The 24464-nt window shown below is 38.3% G+C and overlaps 1 protein-coding gene across 1 annotated transcript in view; it reads left to right on the plus strand.

Moving 5' to 3' along the window:
- The first annotated feature begins 20680 nt into the window (after window positions 1-20680).
- LOC145993953 (amine oxidase [flavin-containing] A-like) overlaps window positions 20681-24464 on the plus strand; it is a 48311-nt gene continuing 44527 nt past the window's right edge. The window contains exon 1 of the mRNA XM_083129931.1: window positions 20681-20950. Within this exon, the coding sequence (XP_082986057.1) occupies window positions 20905-20950 (46 nt within the window). The 5' untranslated portion in view covers window positions 20681-20904. The remainder of the gene's footprint in view (window positions 20951-24464) is intronic.

Here is a 24464-nt window from a genome sequence, read left to right on the forward strand (position 1 = left end):
TCTTACATGAGAAATTGCATACAAAATGCTACGGAGAAAAGTTGCTGCTTACTTAATTTACTTCACAAAACAGTAGGGAAATTAGATGTACTATATTGTCGTATAAAGCCTTTATAACTCTGGTATCTGGCTCATTATTGACTTAACTATTACGTACAACTTTCTCATTTGAATGTTCATCAAAACATTTGAATGAGTCTGCCATTTGAGTAGGGTGATAAAGGTGTCCTGGGTTCAATACCCGGTGGAGGCACATAGTAATTCGGATCCAACTTTAAACTGTGGGTCCATTCTTGATTAGACTTAGTGTACATAAATTAAAACGCTAACTCAATCAATCCATCAATCAAGACATTTGAATTGCATTTTCTTGAAACATTTTGGACAACAAATTTGTACACAATGTGTGTGTGTACTGTCACAAATAAATAGGTTTCTCATCATAAAAATACTTCTTATATAATCTATGCATAACTAACAAAAAGTAAAACACTTTGTCTCTTGTGGTAATTATATTTATTTGAAAAGCACGACGAGAGCCCGTAGAAGCGATATTTTAACATGGAAATATTTTATAACTTGTAAAATATAATTGAAAGTGGTTGCTTCCACAATATCCTTAGTAACTCTCGAATTTAAAAATTACATTGATGCATTTTATGATAGAACCTTTGATGAATTTTTAAAATAATCGAATACACACGTTATTCGTGTTATGAGGTTGATAAATCATAATTTTGTTACACAGAAACATATATTACATATAAACATACTTACACACACCAACATCTTTATGTACACACTAATCATATTTTCATAGGAACAAATAACAAGATACATCTACACACAGACTATAGTTTTAATTGTAACATTTTGATCAGAATCAATACGATTCAGAAACACCAGGAGTACACAAGTCAAATAAAACAATTGTTTTAACTTCAAAAAAATTGAACAAAAAAATAATATACAATGCATATAGCATGAGAATTATGATTTATCACTTTTCACTAAATATGTATTTCAATAATGCTGTAGTGCATTTTAATATAATATGTGATGTATTTCAATTTATACAAAAACTTTATCAAATACAGACATTTATAATTTCGTTGTGGTTTGCAACTAACCTATTACATATTATTCACCATGTTTAACACATGAAGGAGTCAGTGGATGATATTCTTAAGCCACATGTTTGATTTTTATGTTGTTGTTGTTGAACATACCATCATGCACAATAAGCAACCCACTGTCCAAAAAGTGCGAGACATTGTCATTTTTCTTTTCGAATGGCAGTATAATATGTACATCACTGAAGTTTTTGGCTCTCCAACCAGGTGGTCATCTGTGTAGTGATATAGTCATAAGCCACACTTTCCCGCTACGTAGGCTATACATGCACCGTTAGAAAACATGGATTTTGGAGACAATAATGAAGGAAGTGACGAGTCACATCTTTTTGATAGTAATAGTGGAAATTTCTGGCACCCGTCAGCTAGCAGTTCAGTGTGGAACTCATCCTTCTGTACGTGTAATTATGAAATAGAGTTGTGGTTATGTTCGCTGTGGCTTGTGACTATCCGTTGAAAGTTTATATGCTGCATAAAACATTGATTACTACAATCCTCTGATCACATTAACTAAATATAAAGTATATTTTCTTTCAAGCTAGTAAATATCTATGTCAAATGTGATTAATTAAGGCAGACGTCCCATTAACTTGAGCATCATGTACATCTTTTTCGGGGAATTTATGTCCATGATTAACAAGTATATCCCTCTCTTCCTGTTTTGGTATTGTTAAAGTTTCCTTCATTGGGTGTTGAAAATTTATCTCTTGCGCATAGTTCTGCAAATCATGGACAGTCAAAATAACCTCTTTACGGATTGAAAAGTTTAAGGTCATGAACTTGTAGATAATACGAAAAGTTTACTGATCTTGTTGATTGTTTGTTCTCCATCTTTCTGTGACACTTGCTTTTCTTTGGCATCATTTCCAGGCAGCCATAAGCTTAGCATTCTGTTCATTAAAATCACCCAGGTCTCAAGATGAATGCAGATATTACATACTCTCTCAGCATTTTGTCGTACATTTCTTGGAACAAGCGAAGGAATGTCTTAAACTAACAGCATGTCCCGTACTCTTTGTTTTATCGGGTACTTATTGGCATCCGCTATTACGTCTCCATTTTGCTTTCTCTCTGTTCTATCTTGGGCGATTCAGCTGCCTTTTCCTTGAAAGTGTGGATTTTTGTGGCAATGCTTCAGCTGGTCGGCTCAAGTTAATGGGACGTCTGCCTTAATTAATCACGTTTGACATAGATATTTACTAGCTTGAAAGAAAATATACTTTATATTTAGTTAATGTGATCAGAGGATTGTAGTAATCAATGTTTTATGCAGCATATAAACTTTCAACGGATAGTCACAAGCCACAGCGAACATAACCACAACTCTATTTCATAATTACACGTACAGAAGGATGAGTTCCACACTGAACTGCTAGCTGACGGGTGCCAGAAATTTCCACTATTACTATCAAAAAGATGTGACTCGTCACTTCCTTCATTATTGTCTCCAAAATCCATGTTTTCTAACGGTGCATGTACAGCCTACGTAGCGGGAAAGTGTGGCTTATGACTATATCACTACACAGATGACCACCTGGTTGGAGAGCCAAAAACTTCAGTGATGTACATATTATACTGCCATTCGAAAAGAAAAATGACAATGTCTCGCACTTTTTGGACAGTAGGTTGATTATTGTGCATGATGGTATGTTCAACAACAACAACATAAAAATCAAACATGTGGCTTAAGAATATCATCCACTGACTCCTTCATGTGTTAAACATGGTGAATAATATGTAATAGGTTAGTTGCAAACCACAACGAAATTATAAATGTCTGTATTTGATAAAGTTTTTGTATAAATTGAAATACATCACATATTATATTAAAATGCACTACAGCATTATTGAAATACATATTTAGTGAAAAGTGATAAATCATAATTCTCATGCTATATGCATTGTATATTATTTTTTTGTTTAATTTTTTTGAAGTTAAAACAATTGTTTTATTTGACTTGTGTACTCCTGGTGTTTCTGAATCGTATTGATTCTGATCAAAATGTTACAATTAAAACTATAGTCTGTGTGTAGATGTATCTTGTTATTTGTTCCTATGAAAATATGATTGGTATGTACATAAATATGTTGGTGTGTGTAAGTATGTTTATATGTAATATATGTTTCTGTGTAACAAAATTATGATTTATCAACCTCATAACACGAATAACGTGTGTATTCGATTATTTTAAAAATTCATCAAAGGTTCTATCATAAAATGCATCAATGTAATTTTTAAATTCGAGAGTTACTAAGGATATTGTGGAAGCAACCACTTTCAATTATATTTTACAAGTTATAAAATATTTCCATGTTAAAATATCGCTTCTACGGGCTCTCGTCGTGCTTTTCAAATAAATATAATTACCACAAGAGACAAAGTGTTTTACTTTTTGTTAGTTATGCATAGATTATATAAGAAGTATTTTTATGATGAGAAACCTATTTATTTGTGACAGTACACACACACATTGTGTACAAATTTGTTGTCCAAAATGTTTCAAGAAAATGCAATTCAAATGTCTTGATTGATGGATTGATTGAGTTAGCGTTTTAATTTATGTACACTAAGTCTAATCAAGAATGGACCCACAGTTTAAAGTTGGATCCGAATTACTATGTGCCTCCACCGGGTATTGAACCCAGGACACCTTTATCACCCTACTCAAATGGTAGACTCATTCAAATGTTTTGATGAACATTCAAATGAGAAAGTTGTACGTAATAATTTAGTCAATGATGAGCCAGATACCAGAGTTTATACGACTTTATACGACAATATAGTACATCTAATTTCCCTACTGTTTTGTGAAGTAAATTAAGTAAGCAGCAACTTTTCTCCGTAGCATTTTGTATGCAATTTCTCATGTAAGAACTAATTATTAGAACAGTAACTTTTCTAGGGGGAAATTTGTACCCCCTCCATATATATTAAAGATAAAAGGGGCAGTCACTTTTCTACGGGGAAATTGTACCCCCTTCTAATATTATCAGGATTTAATGGGGCAGTCACTTTTCTACGGGGAAATTAAACCCCCTCCTAATATAAGCAGGATTTAAAGGGGCAGTCACTTTTCTACGGGGAAATTATACCCCCTCCTAATATAAGCAGGATTTAAAGGGGCAGTCACTTTTCTACGGGGAAATTATACCCCCTCCTAATATAAGCAGGAATAAAAGGGGCAGTCAATTTTCTACAGGGAATTTGTACCCCCTCCTAATATAAGCAGGATATAAGGGGGCAGTCACTTTTCTACGGGGAAATTGTACCCTCTTCTAATAATAGCAGGATTTAATAGGGCAGTCACTTTTCTACGGGGAAATTATACCCCCTCCTAATATAAGCAGGATTTAAAGGGGCAGTCACTTTTCTACGGGGAAATTATACCCCCTCCTAATATAAGCAGGAATAAAGGGGGCAGTCACTTTTCTACGGGAAATTTGTACCCCCTCCTAATATAAGCAGTTTACAAGGGGGCAGTCACTTTTCTACGGGGAAATTGTACCCCCTTCTCATATTAGCAGGATTTAATAGGGCAGTCACTTTTCTACGGGGAAATTATACCCCCTCCTAATATAAGCAGGATTTAAGGGGCAGTCACTTTTCTACGGGGAATTTGTACCCCCTCCTAATATAAGCAGGATATAAGGGGCAGTCACTTTTCTACGGGGAAATTGTACCCCCTTCTCATATTAGCAGGATTTAATAGGGCAGTCACTTTTCTACGGGGAAATTATACCACCTCCTAATATAAGCAGGATTTAAAGGGGCAGTCACTTTTCTACGGGGAAATTATACCCCCTCCTAATATAAGCAGGATTTAAGGGGGCAGTCACTTTTCTACGGGGAATTTGTATCCCCTCCTAATATAAGCAGGATTTAATAGGGCAGTCACTTTTCTACGGGGAAATTATACCCCCTCCTAATATAAGCAGGATTTAAAGGGGCAGTCACTTTTCTACGGGGAAATTATACCCCCTCCTAATATAAGCAGGATATAAGGGGGCAGTCACTTTTCTACGGGGAAATTGTACCCCCTCCTAATATAAGCAGTATTTAAGGGGGCAGTCACTTTTCTACGGGGAAATTGTACCCCCTCCTAATATAAGCAGGATTTAATTGGGCAGTCACTTTTCTACGGGGAATTTGTACCCCCTCTTTTAAGTGGGAATTGACAGGCAGTCATTTTTCTACGGGGATATTTTACCCCCTGCTTAATTGACGGGAACTGAAAAGGGCAGTCATTTTTCTCTGTAGAGAATTGACTGTACAGTCATTTTTCTACGGAGTCCAAATTCCCCGTCACGAAAACGGGGAATTTGGACTCCGTAGAAAATTGACTGTACAGTCACTTTTCTACGGAGTCCAAATTCCCCGTTACACCGGCTGTAAAGTCCGCGTGTTCATTATATCCCCAGCGGCTAACAAAGGGAGCGGTACTCTTTTGTTAAAAGAAACACTCAAGCTGGCGGTTTTCTATTGAAGTAGAAGCAAACAAACTGGAGTAGGAAAACGATGTTGCCAAATTGAAGAATAGATAAAGAGGAAAAGCAGAAGGAAATGGTAAAGAAAAAAGAAAAAGAAAGAGAAACAAAATTAAAGAATGTGGAAAGAGAAAAGAAATACAGATAAAGATTAAAAAGGAAGTGTTTAAGGGTATTATCGAAAGGGGGAGGGAGAAATATCCAACTCTTACATATTAGGCCTTAATTGACACGAGAGTTCTGGGGGGGGGAGGGTTCTGAATTAAACCGGGGGGGCATTATCCAACTCTAGGTCTTACACCAAACTATTTTCGGGGGATTATGATGAACGATTTTAGGGGTAGTCTTGAGTGATGGGCACCCCTGTTTAGAGAGGAGGGGCAGATCAAGTATAGTGTTCTGTAAAGCTAAGAAAAAGTTACTTTCGGTAGACACGCTGTCGTAATTAAATACTTTGTGGGGATTATGATATGGTTTGAGGGCGCGAATGATGTTTTTTTTGGGGGGGACACATGATATAATCTGGGGGGACGCATGACATGATTTTTTGGGGGGAATGCGCCATTGGCTTTGGGGGGGGGATGGGCACCTCTGCTCTCCATGAAGGAAATAATATCCTGCAGTTTTGTCTTCGTACTTAGGATTTTCACTAGCAGCCGTGAGTGATAACTTGCATTATGCAAAGTCTAAGGAAAAAAACTAAAAGCACAACACTATAAGAAAGCAACAAAACAGCACCATAACACAACACAACTAGTTAAAAAAAATCAACCCCGCACGTGGTTATAGCGCCTAAATAACGAGAGGCAACTACAAGAAATGTAAAGAAAATGTGGCAACAACGTCTGAGTGCACGCGCTTATCGGGAGCGGTTTGGCTATTGGTAGCTATTGTTGCCAGTGTTAAGTTTCATGAAAGGGTTGCCGATGGGGACATAATAAACGCGCGGACTTTATGCGACGGAAATTCATATGACTTGGACAGTCAGGTTCAATCCCCATCTTATGATGAACCTTAACGTGGCGAATTTTATGAATACTTCTTGCGCGCAAGAAAAATACAGAACACGGCTTTTAACTTCCGCGCCGCAGTCTCCTAACTGTACAACGTTGCACTCCTGCCATTGGCTGATCGCCACACACACCCTCTGCGTGGCCCCGCCCGATATCGCTTCTAAAAGCGTGCGTCGTATAGTGCAGTTTGATGTAGTTTTAAAATCTAATGTAGGACCTTAACCCATTGTGTTAACCAATAGCGTACGCAGGATTTCATCAAGGGGGGTGTTATTTCTAAAACTTTTTTTCCAAATTGACATTACCATTGTTTTATTATACTTTAATGAAATAATAATAATCACAATTAATTAATAATACTTATAATTAATTAATTATTACTAATAATAGTACTAATACCACTACTACTACTATTAAGTAGTAGAGATCTACATAAATTAAGTATTTATGAAAACAATAAAACGAAATTACTTTCTACTCATTCGGTTTTTAGCAAATCCTGGGAGCATGTGTTTGTTTCTTTGTTACGAAATAATTGTCTGGTTAACGAGGTGAGACATTTCAAGGGTGAAGAAGATCCATAAATAAAAGAAAATATATTAAAATAAATTGAAATAATCAAAGTATGGAACTCATCCAAGGAGCAGCGGTGATCTGGTCGGTAGAGCGTCTGACAAGTGACAATCACGCGGGAGATCTGGATTCGATTCCCGAAATTGGTTGGAATTTTTCCGACCTTTTCCCCGCATAAATGTCCCCGATAATTCACATCTGGATTATCTCGCTGTTCTTACCAACAAAACATTTTACAATAGTTGATCTTATTGTCGTTTGAATAATTGTCTAGTCAACAAGGTGAGACATATAAAAAGAGAGACATTCAAACGTGCTGCGGTAAACAATATAATGGGAAGGCGAATTCGTGACTGTATTCTTGTCCGCCTAGCCTTTGTCTATACGTTAGCCTCTCACAACGTACCAATAACTTTATTTAGTTAATTCTCATTGTTCACACACAAAAAAACGCATGTTCGTTGAACACTGGCGTACGTAGAGGGATGCTCGATGGTGTTCCAGCCCCTAACGAAATTTTGAGAAAATCAGAATTTTCAAATAAAAATCCGTTAAGAACTTTAAAAAATCAAAATGTGTAAATGCGAAACCTCTTTTAAAGTGAATCCCGATGACCATTTTTGTCTTTGAATACAATTTTAATAGACTGAAAAGCTCCAAAAATACGAAATATTTTATTATGCATCCTGCCCTCCAAAACGAAGCTATGTGTTATCCACATTTACTATTCCAGCCCTCCCGAAAAAAAAATCCTGCGTACGCCAGTGCATTGAACATTGTTGCAACTGAGATACAAAACAACTTTTTTCTCTTTTAAATCATAGTTACCCCAGAAAGGCATCACTCTGAAAGACGCGTGTGTTTGGAATGCTGCGCTTTTCTCCATGCTGCATGGAAATAATAATTCAAATTATTATTATTATTAGTAGTACCGTGCGTTCATTTCGATCTGCAGCCGAGAGATCGGGAGAAGCGTGGCGGGCGGCGCTGACGGAGATGCCGACATTTGCGGCCTGTAATGCCCGCTTATTTTTATAGACATATGCAGACATTTATATAAATATTGCAAAACGATCACTAACCTGTGTTATAACACGCAAAAGTTCTTCTGTAATTCATCCAAGTTCTGCTCTTATATACACAAAAAAATACGCTTTAGAAACGATGTTAAGAGCCACAGATAATAAAACATTTTAATCATAGTTTTGACCAGTAACGTCCTGCTTAAGTTTATATCCTTGAAAGAGTTTTGTGCCGATGGGGATCGTTTGGAGGTTTTGAATGTGCAACACTGTATCAAGATTACGCTGTAGAAGAAACCGTTAAAAGTCAATAGTGTTCGTGAGCTTCCTTGCAATCCGAAATCTCCGAGCTCGAGTTTTTTGTTCCTTCGCGACTAGATGAAGACAGAGTTGTAAATATAGTGGCAAGCAATGTAAACCAAGAGCGTGTTAATTTCGTACTGTGCGCAAGAGTGTTATTCTTGGTTACTTGCAGTTACTTGTTTGTGTTATTGTAGTGTGTATGTGTGACGTGTCAGTGAGACGATTGGAATGCCAGCCGCAAGATTCACGTTAGAACAAAGATTTTTTTATGTATGACACGTACCTACGTGAAAACAAACTCGTGTCGAGACGTGTGTAGGTAATTTGTACAGAAATTCCCATGCGTTTCAACTCCACACAGAGATACGGTTAGACATCTTGTCCTTAAATTACGAGAAACTGTATCGTTAAATTTTAAAACACCTAAGCAAAAACGACAGATTCTAACCGAAGCAAAACTCGATGATATTGGTGCAGCGTTAGAACGTTCTCCAAACAAACCTCTACGCCGTGTTTCACAAGAGGTGGGCGTGTCAAAATCATCGGCACATACAGTCACTAAGCTACTAAAATTAAAACCATACTCTTATAACACAGCGCCACGCTTCTCCCGATCTCTCGGCTGGAGATCGAAATGGACGCACGGTAGTAGCTAGTAGTAGTAGTAGAAGTAGGAATAGTAATATTATTGTCCCAGATCTTTGACTGTGAAAAATTGGCCATTTAATTTTTTTCCCACAGCATTTTTCATAATATTTCACAAGCTCAAGGGGGGGGTTTAAACCCCGTACCCCCCCTTGCGTACGCCACTGGTGTTAACAGCTCTAAGGAGAGAAAGAGAGCTGGGGAGGGAGATGCATGCAACACTCACACAGGGATATACATTATTCTTTGCTCTTCGCGTGTGTTTTCGGTTTTATTCTTACTAAAGTATACTTTAAGTTTAATAGACTTACGTAATCACGAAACTATCTTTCACAACAGTGAAAGAAAACTACACGAAAATTCACATCAATGCTCTATTGCAATTCTAAGCGTATGTATTTTTCATATTTTGAAAAAAAAAAAAAAAAATCGCCCATTCGAATGCCAAAGGTCCAGCCGACTCTTAAAGGTACCAGGACATTAGGCGCATACCCTCGAATGTATGCGGGTGGAGGTGGGCTTACTTCGGGGGTTCCCCCTTTTTTCTGTTCATTTGCCTTTTTCTCATTTTAGTAAGAAACCAACTGTGTCATGCAGCAAGCGTTTGTAGGATGTGGGACTTTAAAGTCCCGTCAGTCGATAGAGGGTTATTTGAATAAAATCTGAAATCAAGGGGGCCAATTGCTCCTCTGTGCCCCTCCACCCTTGCAGATGCCCTTGGCCTAGTGGCGTAGCGTAGTTCTCTGGGCCTGGGGCCACCCTGCTCAGGCACGTATCCAGGAATTCCTTTCGGGGGGGGGGCTCAACACCATTTTTTTAAGGGGTATAGTAAGAACCTCACAATTGTGTGTTTAAGACCAGAGGTGGCAATTGGGTTCCAAAACAGGGGGGAAGGGGTGCGGAGGGCGTTGCAAGGAAAGTTTACTTTCACTTGGTAGCCAAGGCTTAACATTAAGAGGTCATAATGTTGAGGCAAAAAAATAAAAAATGGGGAACAACTATCTCTTAAATCGTTGCCACTGTAAGGCTGTCATTTTAATCAGAACGTGAAATCGGAACATTTTTTACCACTCGACTCCTCTGTTTCCATGCATTAATATTGTGTGCCGGAACCATCTCAGTATGTGTGTTTGTCCATTTCATCTCATCAGACATAAAAACATCTATGGTATCTTTGAGTGTTTTGACTAAGCTGTTACACATGCACGGGATGGACAATCCACTCGACAACGCGAGATTCAAATTGTGGGCTGCGAACTGGACGCAGACAGCTCTCGAATATTTCTCTCTGATTCGAGCCTGAACACCACTAACGTGTCTTGTCCTCCCATTTTTCAGCTCTTATAAAAGCCGAAACCCACCAAATTGTTCAGATTCAGGCATTAGCACTCACAAGTGTTCAAAAATGCCTGTCACAGCTTCCGCTGTCTTGTCATATATCGACACGAAACAAAGGAAGTCTTCTTGAATACAGATGTATCACGAAACAATTAATGCACAGTGAAAACCCCTCCGTTCCCAACACATCTAATGTTTCGTCTCCCAGTATGATGAAATGCTTACTCATTTATCTCCAGTGACGTGCCCAAGGGAGGTTTGGTGAGGTAATAACCCCATTTGACCCAGTATTCCCCCTCTCCTTTCCGAAAATCCTGGACACGCCTGTCTTTATCTCGGACATTTTTTAAAATCAACTCACCAGAAGTTTTTATCATCGTATTGGAGATTGAAGTAAGATGCGTTCTTCCTGCAGGTTTGGATATGATCCTTTAGGGTGCTGTCGTCTGCCTGCCTTCACAGCTAACCTTAACAAGACCCTAATTTTCCATCCTTGTGACTTGGATTTTCAAGACTTAGGAAGGTTTCAGACAGAAGGGACACGCGATACATGTCGATTGGAATGGGCCAATCAACAGCAACGTTTCACACCGTAGCGACACAAAAGGCCGCACAAACCTAATTTCGATTTGTGAAATCCTCAGGCGACAGGGTGTGAAATCTCCCTTATTAGGCCACTGTCATTGTCACCTCGAAGTAGTAGCTCTTGTTGACCACAGAAAAAATTATCCTCAACCGGTGATAATGCTCCTCAGTTTTCTTCTCTCTCCTATATTTTCTGTGCTTGTTACGATTTGATATACACAGGACATGTACTATGTAGACATTTTAACGAAAAATCGGTTGAAGTCAAGGATGTCTAGGTGGCTCAGTTGGTAGAGCCTGAAATTTCCGCCTAAAATGTCTACATATGCAACATCTTCTTGCTTTCTCTTCTCGACATTCATAAAATTTTCGGCTGTCTCTTTATGGTAGTTAAGTGTTTAAATGTGTTTCGAACCCAGCATGCTTAAACAAAAGTATTTTTTATACCATGAAATTCTCGGACTGCATATACGAAATTTAGTTCTGGCAAAACTAAATCATCACTCAAAACTTTGCTTTTCAGTTGATCTATGCAGTTTATTTCTGTTTTAATAAACCACTCCAATATCCGGTACTGCTGAAATATTCACTTTAGAGAGAGACCTTTGATCTCTTCGGCCCTCGAACCGAACTAGCACTACACTGAGGCCCCGAAAGTTCTGCTGTCGTCAATGTCTTAATTTTCGAATCACTATATCTTATAAAGCAATCAGAGGACGCTGACTGATCTGATCACCAACGACTGTATGAATTGTCACACTTACCTCTGAAATCTCATTAACCGATTCTTTGTACAGATCAACCGAAAACTTGAATCCGCGTATTTATATCCACATTATATTCTAGAACGTTCCGCAGATAAAACGATTCGTTAATATCGCCAGTAGTTGACTCCTTCTCTCATTCAACAACGTACCCCTTCCCGCCTTCCAGAGATTAGAAATTACAACCAATCGCCCTAAGTGTAGCGCTACCTTTGTTGTGCAGCTTCCAAATGCTGACAAGTATCTACATAGTGCTCAAGTGCGCTGCGAGAACACCGAAAGCACAAGAAAAGTGTACGTGCAATATTATCAACAACAGGGTTATAGAACATTCTCCGTCTTGCCTCGATAATTGTCTATCTCTTTAAATCATCGTCACATTATTCAAAAAGCCAAAAACCTGATTTTATCTAGTGTAAAATAAAAAAAAAATTCCTGGGGGGGCTCGACCCACCTCAACCCCAGCTTGGATACGTGCTATTAAAAATAACAGGGTTATAGAACATTCTCCATCTTGTCTCGATAGTTATTTCACCCAAATTATCATCACATTATTCAAGAAGAAAAAATCCTAGTTTTATCTAGTGTAAACAGAAAAAAAAATCCTGAAGGGGGCTCGAGCCTCCTGATTCCCACCTTGGATACGTGCTTTTGACAATAATAGGGTTATAGAACACTCTTCGTCTTGTCCCGATAATTATTTCTCTCAGATTTATAAATTTATTATCTTCACATTATTCAAGACGACAAAAATCTAATTTTCTCTAGTGTAAATTGAAAAATTTCCTGAGGGAGGGGGGGGGGGCTCGAGCCATTAACTATAACAGGGGTATAAAAAATGCTCCGTCTGGCCTCGATAATTATTTCTCTCCTTACATTATTTTCACATTATTTAAGAAGCCAAAAATCTAATTTTATCTAACGTAAACTGAAAACATTTCCTGGGTAGAGGGTCTAGCCCCCTGTGCCCCATCTTGGATACGTGCTATTATCAATAACAGGGTTACGGAACATTCTCCGTCTTGCCTCGATAATTATTTATCTCCTTAAATTATTGTCACATTATTTTATTTCACACCACAAGAAATCAAAAACCTCTTTTTATCTATTGTAAACCTAAAACTTTCGGGGGGGCTCGAGCTCCATAAGCCCCCCTCTGGATACGTGCCTGACCCTGCTAGTACGATACTTAGCTAGTCCCCCTCCTCTCCTTATTCTACAAGAAATTAACTTTTACCCCAAATACTCTGCCTTCCCATTTTTTGTTATAGACTTATATATCAGTGTAGCACCTTCTTGAAACTAAATCAGGGTGGTCTGAATCTCTGATAAATAACTGGAAAAAGAATATGGAAATATTTTCTCACTTCAACGCAGCGGCACAGTTAGGAATCCTTTCTGGAAGATGGAGGTGATCCTTTGTATTGTTTGCTTGAAACATTTTTTTAAAAAAATGAGGTTACATATAGGCTAATATACGTATATTTTTTTTAAAAAAAAAATGGTTTTGAGAGAATTGTTAAAGGATAAAAATGGGGAAATTTTTCACATATTCTACGAGGGTCACTATTTATATTTTGAGCCTTGGCAACACTGACTGAAGTTAGGTGCGATTTGACGTTTGCACGGAATCGGCTGGCATTATTGACCATAACGTACTTCAACTGTTTTGTCAATAGCTTCATTTGTGTTGTTTTTGTTGCCTTGGAGATTGCGCGAATTGGAATTAACTCGTGAACATTTTCGTGCGATGATTTTTTTTACGATTTTCGACGTGGATTATCAAGACAAGAGTGCATCGATCAACTTACTTCCACATTTGGCGATGAAGCCCCATCCTTTGCCACTGTGAAACGCTGGTATAACGAATTTAATCGTGGCCGCCATTCGCTCACCGACGAGATTCGCGAAGGTCGTCCAAAATCAGTTGTTGTTCAAGAAAACATTGATGCTGAGCAAAACCTAATACTGCAAGATCGTCATGTGACATACTGTGAGATTGAGGCAACCATACGCATTAGTTCCACCAGCATATATAAAAATTTCCATGATCATTTAGCTGTGAGAAAGGTATGTTCTCGTTGGATCCCACACAATTTGACAAAAACTCAAAAAGACGCTCGCGTCAATTGGTGCAAACAAATGCTCAATAAATACAATCGTGGTGCTTCAAAAGACTTATATAAAATTGTAACAGGTGACGAATCATGGATATATGCATATGAGCCGGAACGTAAACAGCAGTCGACTGTATGGGTGTTTCAAGATTAACCCTATCCAACAAAAGTTGTTCGCGCTCGAAGCAGATCGAAACAAATGGTCGCCTGTTTTTTCGGGAAAACTGGTCATGTGGCAACTGTGCCTTTAGAGGAACGTAGAACGGTCAACTCTGAATGGTACACAACCAGGGGCGCCGACTTGTCAAAATTATTGGGGGGGCTCTGATCACTGAAATAATGAATGAATGACTCACTCCCTCCCTTTCTTAAAAATAAAAATTACGTCTTTGTATAGCAGGTTTTAAGCAGCTACTTTTTCCTCATGCAAATGAAATGTAACATGAAAAACGTTTAGAAAATGTTTCAGTCTCTGTCTTTTGTGTCTGCTCATTTGTTTTTTAGCTAACAATTAACATTTTTATTTAAAAATAGACTATGTATTTACATTAAGAGGCCAACATAACAGTTTTATGCCGAGCGTGTTGGGTGGTCGATCCAACTCGCCTTGATCCGGAGGTTTCGGGTTCTAGTCCCGGCGAGGGCATGGTTGTGTTTTAATATCCGCAACAGACTTGTAAAGAAAGGACATGTGAAGGGAGCAAATAACCTTAGTGTTGACGTACACATAAAAATAACGAATATTTACAATATTTAACAGTTTTATTTAATTATTTACATAAATGCTAACACAAATCGCAGGAAAATTAGTTTTACTTTTTGTTCTTGCTAGAATATTTTACTTTTTAAATTTAACTTTGCAATAATAAAAAAGCACATCGCACGCCGTGCTTTAGCAATAATGCCTTTGATCATAGCCCTTCCCGCTTTTGCAATACAGACTTTTAATAAGTTCCTTGCGTACTTTACTGCAAGCCAGTGTTAAATAAACTCAGACTTTAGAATTATTTTCCCCTTATTCTTTGGACTAGAGGAAGAGATTTCGAGGATAACTAAATATCGTACATATCAATATTGCCTGAAAGTCGTGTTTACGACCTCAAATTGTTCAGAATTCACTAAACAACATACTGGTATAATTGTCATATCACCTCGTTATTTTGAAACTCTTTTTAATAATACTCATAATTATATACTTAATATATAGTAATAAGTCATGTGTTTTGCTGTCTCCGGACATAGCCCCCCAAAGTTGATGATTTAGCGGTCTCAGCCCAGCAAAGTTGATGGTCTAGAACATTTCAAATGTGTATTTAAAGTTAAGTGCATATTGCACAATTCAGAGTAAACTTTACAAGAGAAGCAAAATAATACATTAGATCCTCTTAAGCAAAATTATTTGAGAGGCTCTGCCCCACATTATTAACATTGGGGGGGCTCGAGCCCCCCCCAAGCCCCATGGGGTCGGCGCCTATGTACACAACAATTTGTTTGCCAGAGGTCTTCGGTCAAATACGGAAAACAAACAAACGCCGTCGGATTCATCAAGACAATGCCAGCTGTCACACATCTCGTCTAACAACCGACTTTATGAACAGTCAAAAAATCGAATTGATGGGTACAGTCCTGATTTGGCACCCAATGACTTCTTCTTGTTCCCGAATGTCAAGAATAAATTGCGTGGACAACGATTTTCGTTGGCGGAAGACGCCGTTCATGCGTTCAAAAACCATATTATGGAGGTGTCTCAAGAAGATTGGAAAAACTGCTTCGACAAATGGTTCGAACGAATGCAAATGTGTATTGACCATAAAGGAGAATACTTCGAAAAACAATAAAGCAGTTTTCAATGCCAAATTCCTGTTTTTTCATTGTTAGGCTCAAAATATAAATAGTGACCTAGTATAATGTAATGCACCCAGGAACATGAAATGACTTTCAATCGGTTGAGAAACGACCATTCTTTGAAAATAAGGCTAAAGTTTGCCTCCCCTTCCAAAAATAGCGGAGGAAGAGGGGGCAAACTACCCATTTTTATGATTTTTTCATTGAAAGTTGAGGGCCGCGGCCCAACCAACCCCTCTTATTGGCTTTGGCGTTTTGATTCCTGCACGGTTACATGCCCTGATGTTTTAGAGGAAAAACAAAAGTTACCCGAAGTAGATTGGTGAAATAGTCTACGAGTTATAACATTTTTTGTCAAGTAAGTGCACAAATTTAAAATTCCCGCCAGCTTCCATACGTAACTTTGAAGTGGGGGGAGGGGTGTCCTGGGTGGGTGGGTTTTCTTCCACATGACATTTCAAAGTTTTACCTCAACATCTGTCAGCGTTTACAACCTCACATACAAGTATGAAGGTCCTAAAAGCACATGAACTTTTTAATGAGCACGATGGTCCACTAGTGGACCATTGGACCACCATAGGTTAAACATGATTATGTTAATGACCCAAATGTGACGTCATCATATAACTTACGAAAAGTATTTTTTCATCTCTGTACAAAATTCTTGTTTTCTTTAATGCATAAACTCATTTGCTACCTTCATGTGCATATAAAACATTAAAATGCTGACCAAGGCAAATTATTATTGTATAAAAAGATATACATAAAAACGTAACGTTTCCACCCTCTAACAGGTGATGTTCGATGATGTTCTTGGCCTGATTGCGTGTGCCTCGTTCTCACAGATCAGTAACACACAGATGAATCAATTCCTAGTTAGAAAACGTTTTTCAAATAAGAGTGACATCTACATAAGAAGATTCAGTCGTTGGTACTCAATACGAAATTGTCTACATTACATCATGCCTGTTTTAATAAAATGTTAGAGGTACAACAATTATTTCGAGTTTGCCATAATCATGATAATAATCAAAATCTTTATTCATCCGTTGACCCATTTTTTCTTTTTTTGCATAAGATCGCTGTGTCTATCAGGGCCATATTAAAAAAAAACAACAAGTAATGCAAAACATAAACTGTAAAAGGGTGGGTTAAAGGGGGTTTAAACTATGCAGAAAGTTTTGTGAGAAAAATCCTAAGAAAACCATTTAAAATATTGTCACGACATCATCGGGTCCGGAAATAAGACGTACGTGGAAAATCAAATAGTGGCCATCACCAGCATTAACCTGTTTCCAAGGTTCGGGCAGACCATAGTAGAATGATTGATTGATTGATTTGCTTTATTTTATTTCGCTTTTTGTTATTTTGTCTAATTTTCGAAGATGGGGATGAGTGATGATATGATGAAATTGATTAATTGACACTCACAATCATCCATGCCCATGACGGCATTCGAACCCGGGACCACTGGCGTCGTAGCGCTATGTGCTAACCACTCCGCCACGGAGGGCGGCGGAGACCATGGTAGAACCACAGATAATGGTAGGCTATACCTTTATCTGTGGTAGAACTCAGCGGAACGTGAATCAACGAAGTCATCCAGTGTGTGTTCACCTCGTCGATGGTTCGGAACCGTCGTCCCCTCTAACGTATGGAACAAATGGTAATCCGACAGTGCAATGCCTGGGTAATGTGGCGGCTGCATTAGTGTTTCCCAATCAAGTCTGATAATGGTGTCACTGTTTACCAGGGTGGATAAAAAAATGATTTTTATTTTTAAAAAATCATTTTTGATGATTTCTTTTTATCTAAATCGGATTTTTCTTATTTAAATCTATTTTTGATTTTTTAAAATAAAAACATGCTTACAATTGCTTTTATGATTTTTGCCACCATAAGTATAGACCAGTGGCGTACGCAAGGCGGGTTACCGGGTTTAACCTCCCCTTGAGCTTTTGAAATAACATAAAAAATAGTGGAAATAATGAAAATGGCCAATTTATCACAATGAAAGATCTGCAACAATACTACTACTACTAGTACTACTACTACTACTACTAATAATAATAATTTGAATTATTATTCCCATGCAGCACAGAGAAAAGCACAGCATTCCAAACACACGCGTCTTTAAGAGTGAATGCCTTGACTTGAAAATAAACACGAATTGTTGAAAATAAAATATGAGGCCAACTGTGATTTAAAACAGAAAAAAAGTTGTTTTGTACCTCAGCTGCAACAATGTTCAATGAACATGTATTTTTTTCTGTGATCAATAAGAATTAACTAAAGAAAATTCTTGGTTCGTTGTAAGCGGCTAATGCAGACAAAGGCTAGGCCGACAAGAATACACAGTCACCAGTCCACCCATGGCATTTCTGAATTCGAACGACAATAAGCTGAACTATTGTAAAATGTTTTGTTGGTAAGAACAGCAAGAAAATCCAGATGTGAATTATCGTGCATGTGCATGGTAGATTTTGAGGGCGGTATTGCCGCGTTTCACATAAATCTTTGCAGTGGGATCCGTCGATATGTCAAAACAATCTAAGCGACCGCAAAGTTCAATTTTGCAAATTTTTTTGCAAAACTTCCCGCTGTGACTCTCTCGAGAATTGTGAAAATTCCTTGCTTCGTCGCTGTGTCTCGACGTTATTGTGATCAAGGAATATTGTGATATTATACTGATTTCGCATCCTCTTGTGCTGCATCTACATCCACATTACTATATAAATAATGTTGAAAAAGTGCTTTGTGAATCACCTAGAAGTGATAAATGTGTTGGAATGTCTTTAAACTTACTTTTGAACGCAAGAATAGACTCAGTGGAATTTATCAACATGTATTCTACATCGCACCTCATCATCATCCTGGGTCAGTTCCATAGGTAAAAATAACGTAAATTTCCTCCTGCATATAGAACCGTGCCATGAAGGCACATGTATGGGTGGGGTCCCACACATTCTCGATCTCGGCCATTTTGGAGGTAATGTGATCAGCAACACACTCCGACAGCCTTTAACCCTCAGGGTTGCTCACAGGTACCCACTGATATGAGACTGGGTGAGCCCTGGAGCCCCCAGGAAAAATTTCAACCAATTCCAGGAATCGAACCCTGATCTCCCGCGTGGTTGTCAGACGCCATATCGACTAGACCACCGCGGCTCCTTGGATGAGTTCCATATTTTGATTATTTAATTTTTTTAAATATATTATCTTCTTTTTTTGTATTTCTTCACACTTAAAATGTCTCGCCTCGTTGAGTAGACAATTATTTCGTAACAAAGAAACAAAAAAATACTCCTAGAATTTGTTAAGAATCGAATGACTAGAAAGTAATTTCCTTCTATTACTTCTATAAATATATTTATGTAGATCCTTACTACTTAATAGTAGTAGTGGTATTATTAGTATTAATTAATTAATTATAAATATTATTAATTAATTATGAGTATTATTAATCAATTAAAGTATAATAGAACAATGGTAATGTGAATTTGGAGAAAGTTTTAGAAATAACCCCCCATGATGAAATCCTGCGTACGCTACTGGTATAGACTATATGTTTTTTTTAAAATATAAAAATGTATTTTCTGGTAAACGGCCCTGTGAAATATTTGAACAGTTTGATTAAAGCAAAAAGAAAACGTGTAATGGAAAATATTTTTTCTGGGGTGGGGCAAGCACCAATACAAACGTGCCAATAATAATAATCACATATCATTATTATTATTATTTTTTGTGGTGTTTGTAGTATCAAAGACGTTATTATCCTCGTAAATCAAGCAAAAAGCGGGTAGAATTGGGTAAGTCGGTGCTAAAGCGTTTGTATTGGAACAAACGATTTGAAATATTTTCTTCAACACGTTCAATTTCACATTAGCTAATAATGGGAAACGTACACACAAACTGCATTCTTGAAAGACAGAAAATGCACGACCAATGTAATTCTTTTTGTACATATGTCATGCATAACTTTCATGTACGTACGACATATATGCAACATAGAGCGACGTAAAATAAGAAAACACATTGCAACATAACACTAAATTGTGTACGTATTCAAAGCTTCTTTAATACACATGTAACACATTATTTAAATGCATTACATAATCAATTCATCCGCCTCATAACAAACCAACAGAAAAAAATATATAAATTGTCTCTCAAGTGCGCGTTCTTTTTCCTCGAATGAATTGTACAGGCATTTAAGACCAAACTATTTAATAGCAACAGTTTGAAGTACATAGCTGGTTACTCTCTCTGGTAATTTACTATGCATTACAGAAAAGAATTATATTGCGAGCGAAGCTATCAAGAACATTTTCAGATCCACACTTTTGCAAATTGATAACAATATTGATTTAATAGGGAGCAAATAATTTCACGGGTCGCCACGGCATTCTCCTCTCTTACAACTTTCTTCATTTAGATCGTTCGGCCCTCAGGGCAGACTCCCGTCGCCCCCTAGTTACGGCTCTGAACTTGACGAGACTATAAGAAAGGCAGATATTGTGAGCGAAGCGAACAAGACAATTTAACGAAATACATTTTTATGTGCATAAAATTTGAAATCGAGGGGGACAATTGCCCCCTGTGGCCCCCCTGCAGGTGCCCTTGACCGTCTGGAAGCAAAAATGTAAGAAATAGGTGAAAACTAGTTCCATCTTGAGTATCCATTTGTCCTACTACTCCTAGATTCTGCTAGTCGTGCCTTTTTTACTTCATTATTTGCCCCCTCTTTCCCCGCCTACAATGGACTTCCGTCCAAGGTGAGGTTGGGCATGCCCCCCCCCCCTGTGTTTACTCCACTGAATAACCATTAAAGACTTAGTTTTACATGTAACTTCGCTCACAGCTGCCTAAGTAGGAGACGTGTATACGGGATATGTGCGTGATAACCTTGGACGAGCTCTTGTAAATGACAATAATGGAAAGTGACGTTATCTTACGACGGGTTTTGTTTGTGCTAGTCATTCGAGCGACAAAACTTCTTGAGGGAAAGGCATCGTTGTGATAGAACAGAATTTGACAGCATCCGTTGCAGTTGTTCACCTGCTGTCATAGAGGAAACGCAAATGGCTTCTCGTGACCCAGTTATCGTGATTGGAGCTGGTCTCAGTGGTATGTAATTTCTGATTTTATACCCTTGCAATGCTGATAGTTGTACGTACAGTACGCATCGCACACCCCATGATCGCGCTGGGAGAGGCTACACTATTGATTGATTGGTTGATTTTGTTCATTTTACTTCGCTTTTCTGCCACTTTTGGCTAATCGCAAATACAGGGCTACTATAATTGATTCGTTCGATTTCAAAACAATGTATATTCCAAAGTATTGCACATACAGATATGAATGATACATGAAAATAACTGTAAGCTCACCAAGTTTACATCGTGATACACCAGTTGGCAGCACGAGTGCAGTCAGGTCCGGACAGGGGGGGGGCAACTGCTTTGCCCCCCTGTGAAAAATACAGAACACATTCCTACCTGAAATTCTCAATAATCTTTACAATTATATCATGTGTTACTCTAGCAACATAACAAAGACACTTATTGATTTTGTGATTTATTAGGGTATATGGGATTCCGTATAATGTCGTATCATGATTGGGGGGAGGGAGGAATTCCCTTCCAGATTCAGACTTCGGAAGATTTCGCAATTTGTTTGAATTTCTTCTTGACCGGAGATCCACTATGCCGCCAATGCATTGACTGATGCTTGGTTTCCGGGGTGAAGTGCGAAATCCACGTCTCATCGCCCGTGACGATCCTGTCGAGGAAATCATCGCCGTCATCATGGTACCGTTGCAGGAATGTCAGTGCCAGGGACGGCGCCAGAAATTTTCGACCGGGTGGGCAGAAGCTGTATATTGATAGATTAGGGTGGGCAGGTATAAATGTAAATATACTGGGTGTCATTTTAATGGCGCCCACGGACCAGAGATTCGTATAGAGCACATCAAAACAAACAACTTTTCTCAGCAACAGTTTTCTCGTTGGCGTGTCGAATTCGACGCTACAGTCGTTCAAAACAGACCGTTTTGCCGCCTGGATGCTGGCAACCCAACACAACATTTGATCGTATCTGTGGCGTCATTTCCTGCGGCGAAACAGCGCACGGCAGGGTTGCAAGGAATACACAAATTTTGTGAAAAATGACAAACTACCAACCACATTATTAGCTGTAAAACGAAGCGAGAAATGCGTCCAGAAGACCGAACATCATAACCTACCAGCCAGAAGATCAGCAGTCATCTCCGGTGAAGGGGGAAGTGAACCAACGATATGAGAATGGTAAAAATACGTATTCAAAATGAAGTGTCAATATCGGATTTTGTCTGAGCCTACATGTCAAATATCAACAACAATAAATTTTATTGGACTTACAGCTTACATGTGGCTGTTTACGCCCAGTTACATGTTAAATATTTGCACAGCTTACATGTGGCTGTTTACGCCCAGTTACATGTTAAATATTTGCAAATCTCGTTGCAAGGTTGATATCTACAGGTTTGTGTCCAGATGCCATGTCGTGCTTTTCTGCTGATAAGGGAAGTATCCGAGTTTCACGTTGTTACATTACGGCTAAAACACGTACAGCCACAGTAACAATCTAATGATGAATAAGTAGCGAATATACTGTCCTGTTCACAGCTGTAAACTATTACATGTGTATCCGGTGCATAGATAAACACAGCCGTCGGAGAGCTTGTATTACTACTACTCATATCCCTGTATTTTCAACCATTTTTGCCACTTGCCTCATAATTCCCTGAATATACATTATATTAACCTATGTGTTGCTTACCTTTGGAATTTTGAGTTCTTTAATTTATTTTTTGTCATCTGTTCAGTGTGTCACAGACAACTAGTATCCGAAGGACAAAGTGGATAAGACTAAATTGTAGATGCCAACTTGGTAAATAAATTTGCAAATATTTGACATGTAAGTTGAGAGAAAATTCGATATGACCACTTCCACTTGAATTCGATTTTCATTCTACCATTTTTCGTATAGTTTGTTTACTTCCTGTTAGGTTACAGAACGTGTTTTCTCGTTTTGTTTTACGGTAAATAATGTGGCTGATTGTAGCTATGTCATTTTTCACAAAATATGTGTGTCCCTGGAACGCATCGCTTCACGACTGGATATGACGTCACCAATGCAAACAAATGTTGTGTGTGGTTGCCAGCATTCAGGCGGCAAAACGGGCTTTTTTGAACGACTGTAGCGCCGAAACGACGCACCAACGAGAAAAATGTTACAGAGAAAAGATGTTTGTTTTGATGTTCTCTACACGTTTCCGTGGTCATTGGGCGCCATTAAAATGACACCCTGTATATATATGCATGCAAGACACATATATGTACGACATGCATGCATATGTATCCCCTTCTCTCTTACACTCCCGAGTTCCCTTCTATTTTCCTTTTCCTTTTCATCTTTTCTGTTTTACTCCCTAATGCCTTCTTATATCTTTCATTCTCAGCTTGTTAACGTTACATCTTTCTCCCTTTCTTTCTCTCGATCCATTCTTCAAATGTTTCTCTTAACTGCCATGCACAACACATCACATGTATGCTCCTCTTAATCGCCGCCATCGGATATTTGGATTAAACGTTATGTCTTATTGGGAATGTAAACACACACACACGGAAAACCCAATTCTTTTTCATTCTGTATAAAGTATCCCCAGGGTTATGAAAGGCTATTTTGACAAAAGACCGCCCAAAAGTAATAATCAATTAACATTGAAAAATCTGTTAGCTAAGTAGTTATTCTGTTTCTGAAGTAATATTCGTTAATCATGCGGGAGAAGTGATACACGTAGGGTTAGATGAACACATACACTGAGGTAACAAACAGTTTACATTTTGTAGAATGTGATTTTGGGCACAAGGAATTCATCGAAATTGGTCACTATACCGGTAACTTTTCGAAAGCGCTCAAATGTCAACCTCTATCCTGAGCAGTATACCTGGAAACTTTAATCTTGCAGGCGAACGAGTCTCTGGCGCCAAGAACCACAGTCAAAATAATAATTTGGGGGGGGGGGGGTTGTATTTTCAATGTCTGCGTGTATTTGTTTTCTCCCCTTCGTCACTTTCATCTAATCACGATTGAACCTCATTGTCGCTGTTAGCCAAAATTAGCAGAAAAGTGACTTCACATAGAACAAATCAGTCGAATCAGCATCAACTTACTCTTCCAAAAGTGGAGTTTCATTAGTTCATACCACTTCGAATGTTGAGGTGGTAGTTTCAGTTTCACAGTGTTTCATTGTTGAATCAAGGCAGCTAACTCAGTGAAAAATAACGTTGTTTTCCGAAAGTCTCAAATATTGTCTCTGGTAATACACCCTCTTAAATGAACTCATCTTCTATTGTCATAATATAACACGTTTCCTGCGAATTCTTTCTGTATATTTTTTTCTCCCATGGCATAACGTTGTCGCCTTATAATGAAGAGGTTCATCTACTGCCCCCTCTCCTGGTGGAAGCACAATGCACACTGGTTCAGACTCCACTTTAAACTGTACGTTTAGTTCCGATTAGCCTATCTGAGCATAAAAGTCGACTTAAAAACAAATAGACAAAATTTTCTTATGGATACTTCGTGACATACCTTT

Source organism: Lepisma saccharinum, chromosome 10 (assembly GCF_977018435.1).
Source record: "Lepisma saccharinum chromosome 10, izLepSacc3.1, whole genome shotgun sequence".
Taxonomy (NCBI): domain Eukaryota; kingdom Metazoa; phylum Arthropoda; class Insecta; order Zygentoma; family Lepismatidae; genus Lepisma; species Lepisma saccharinum.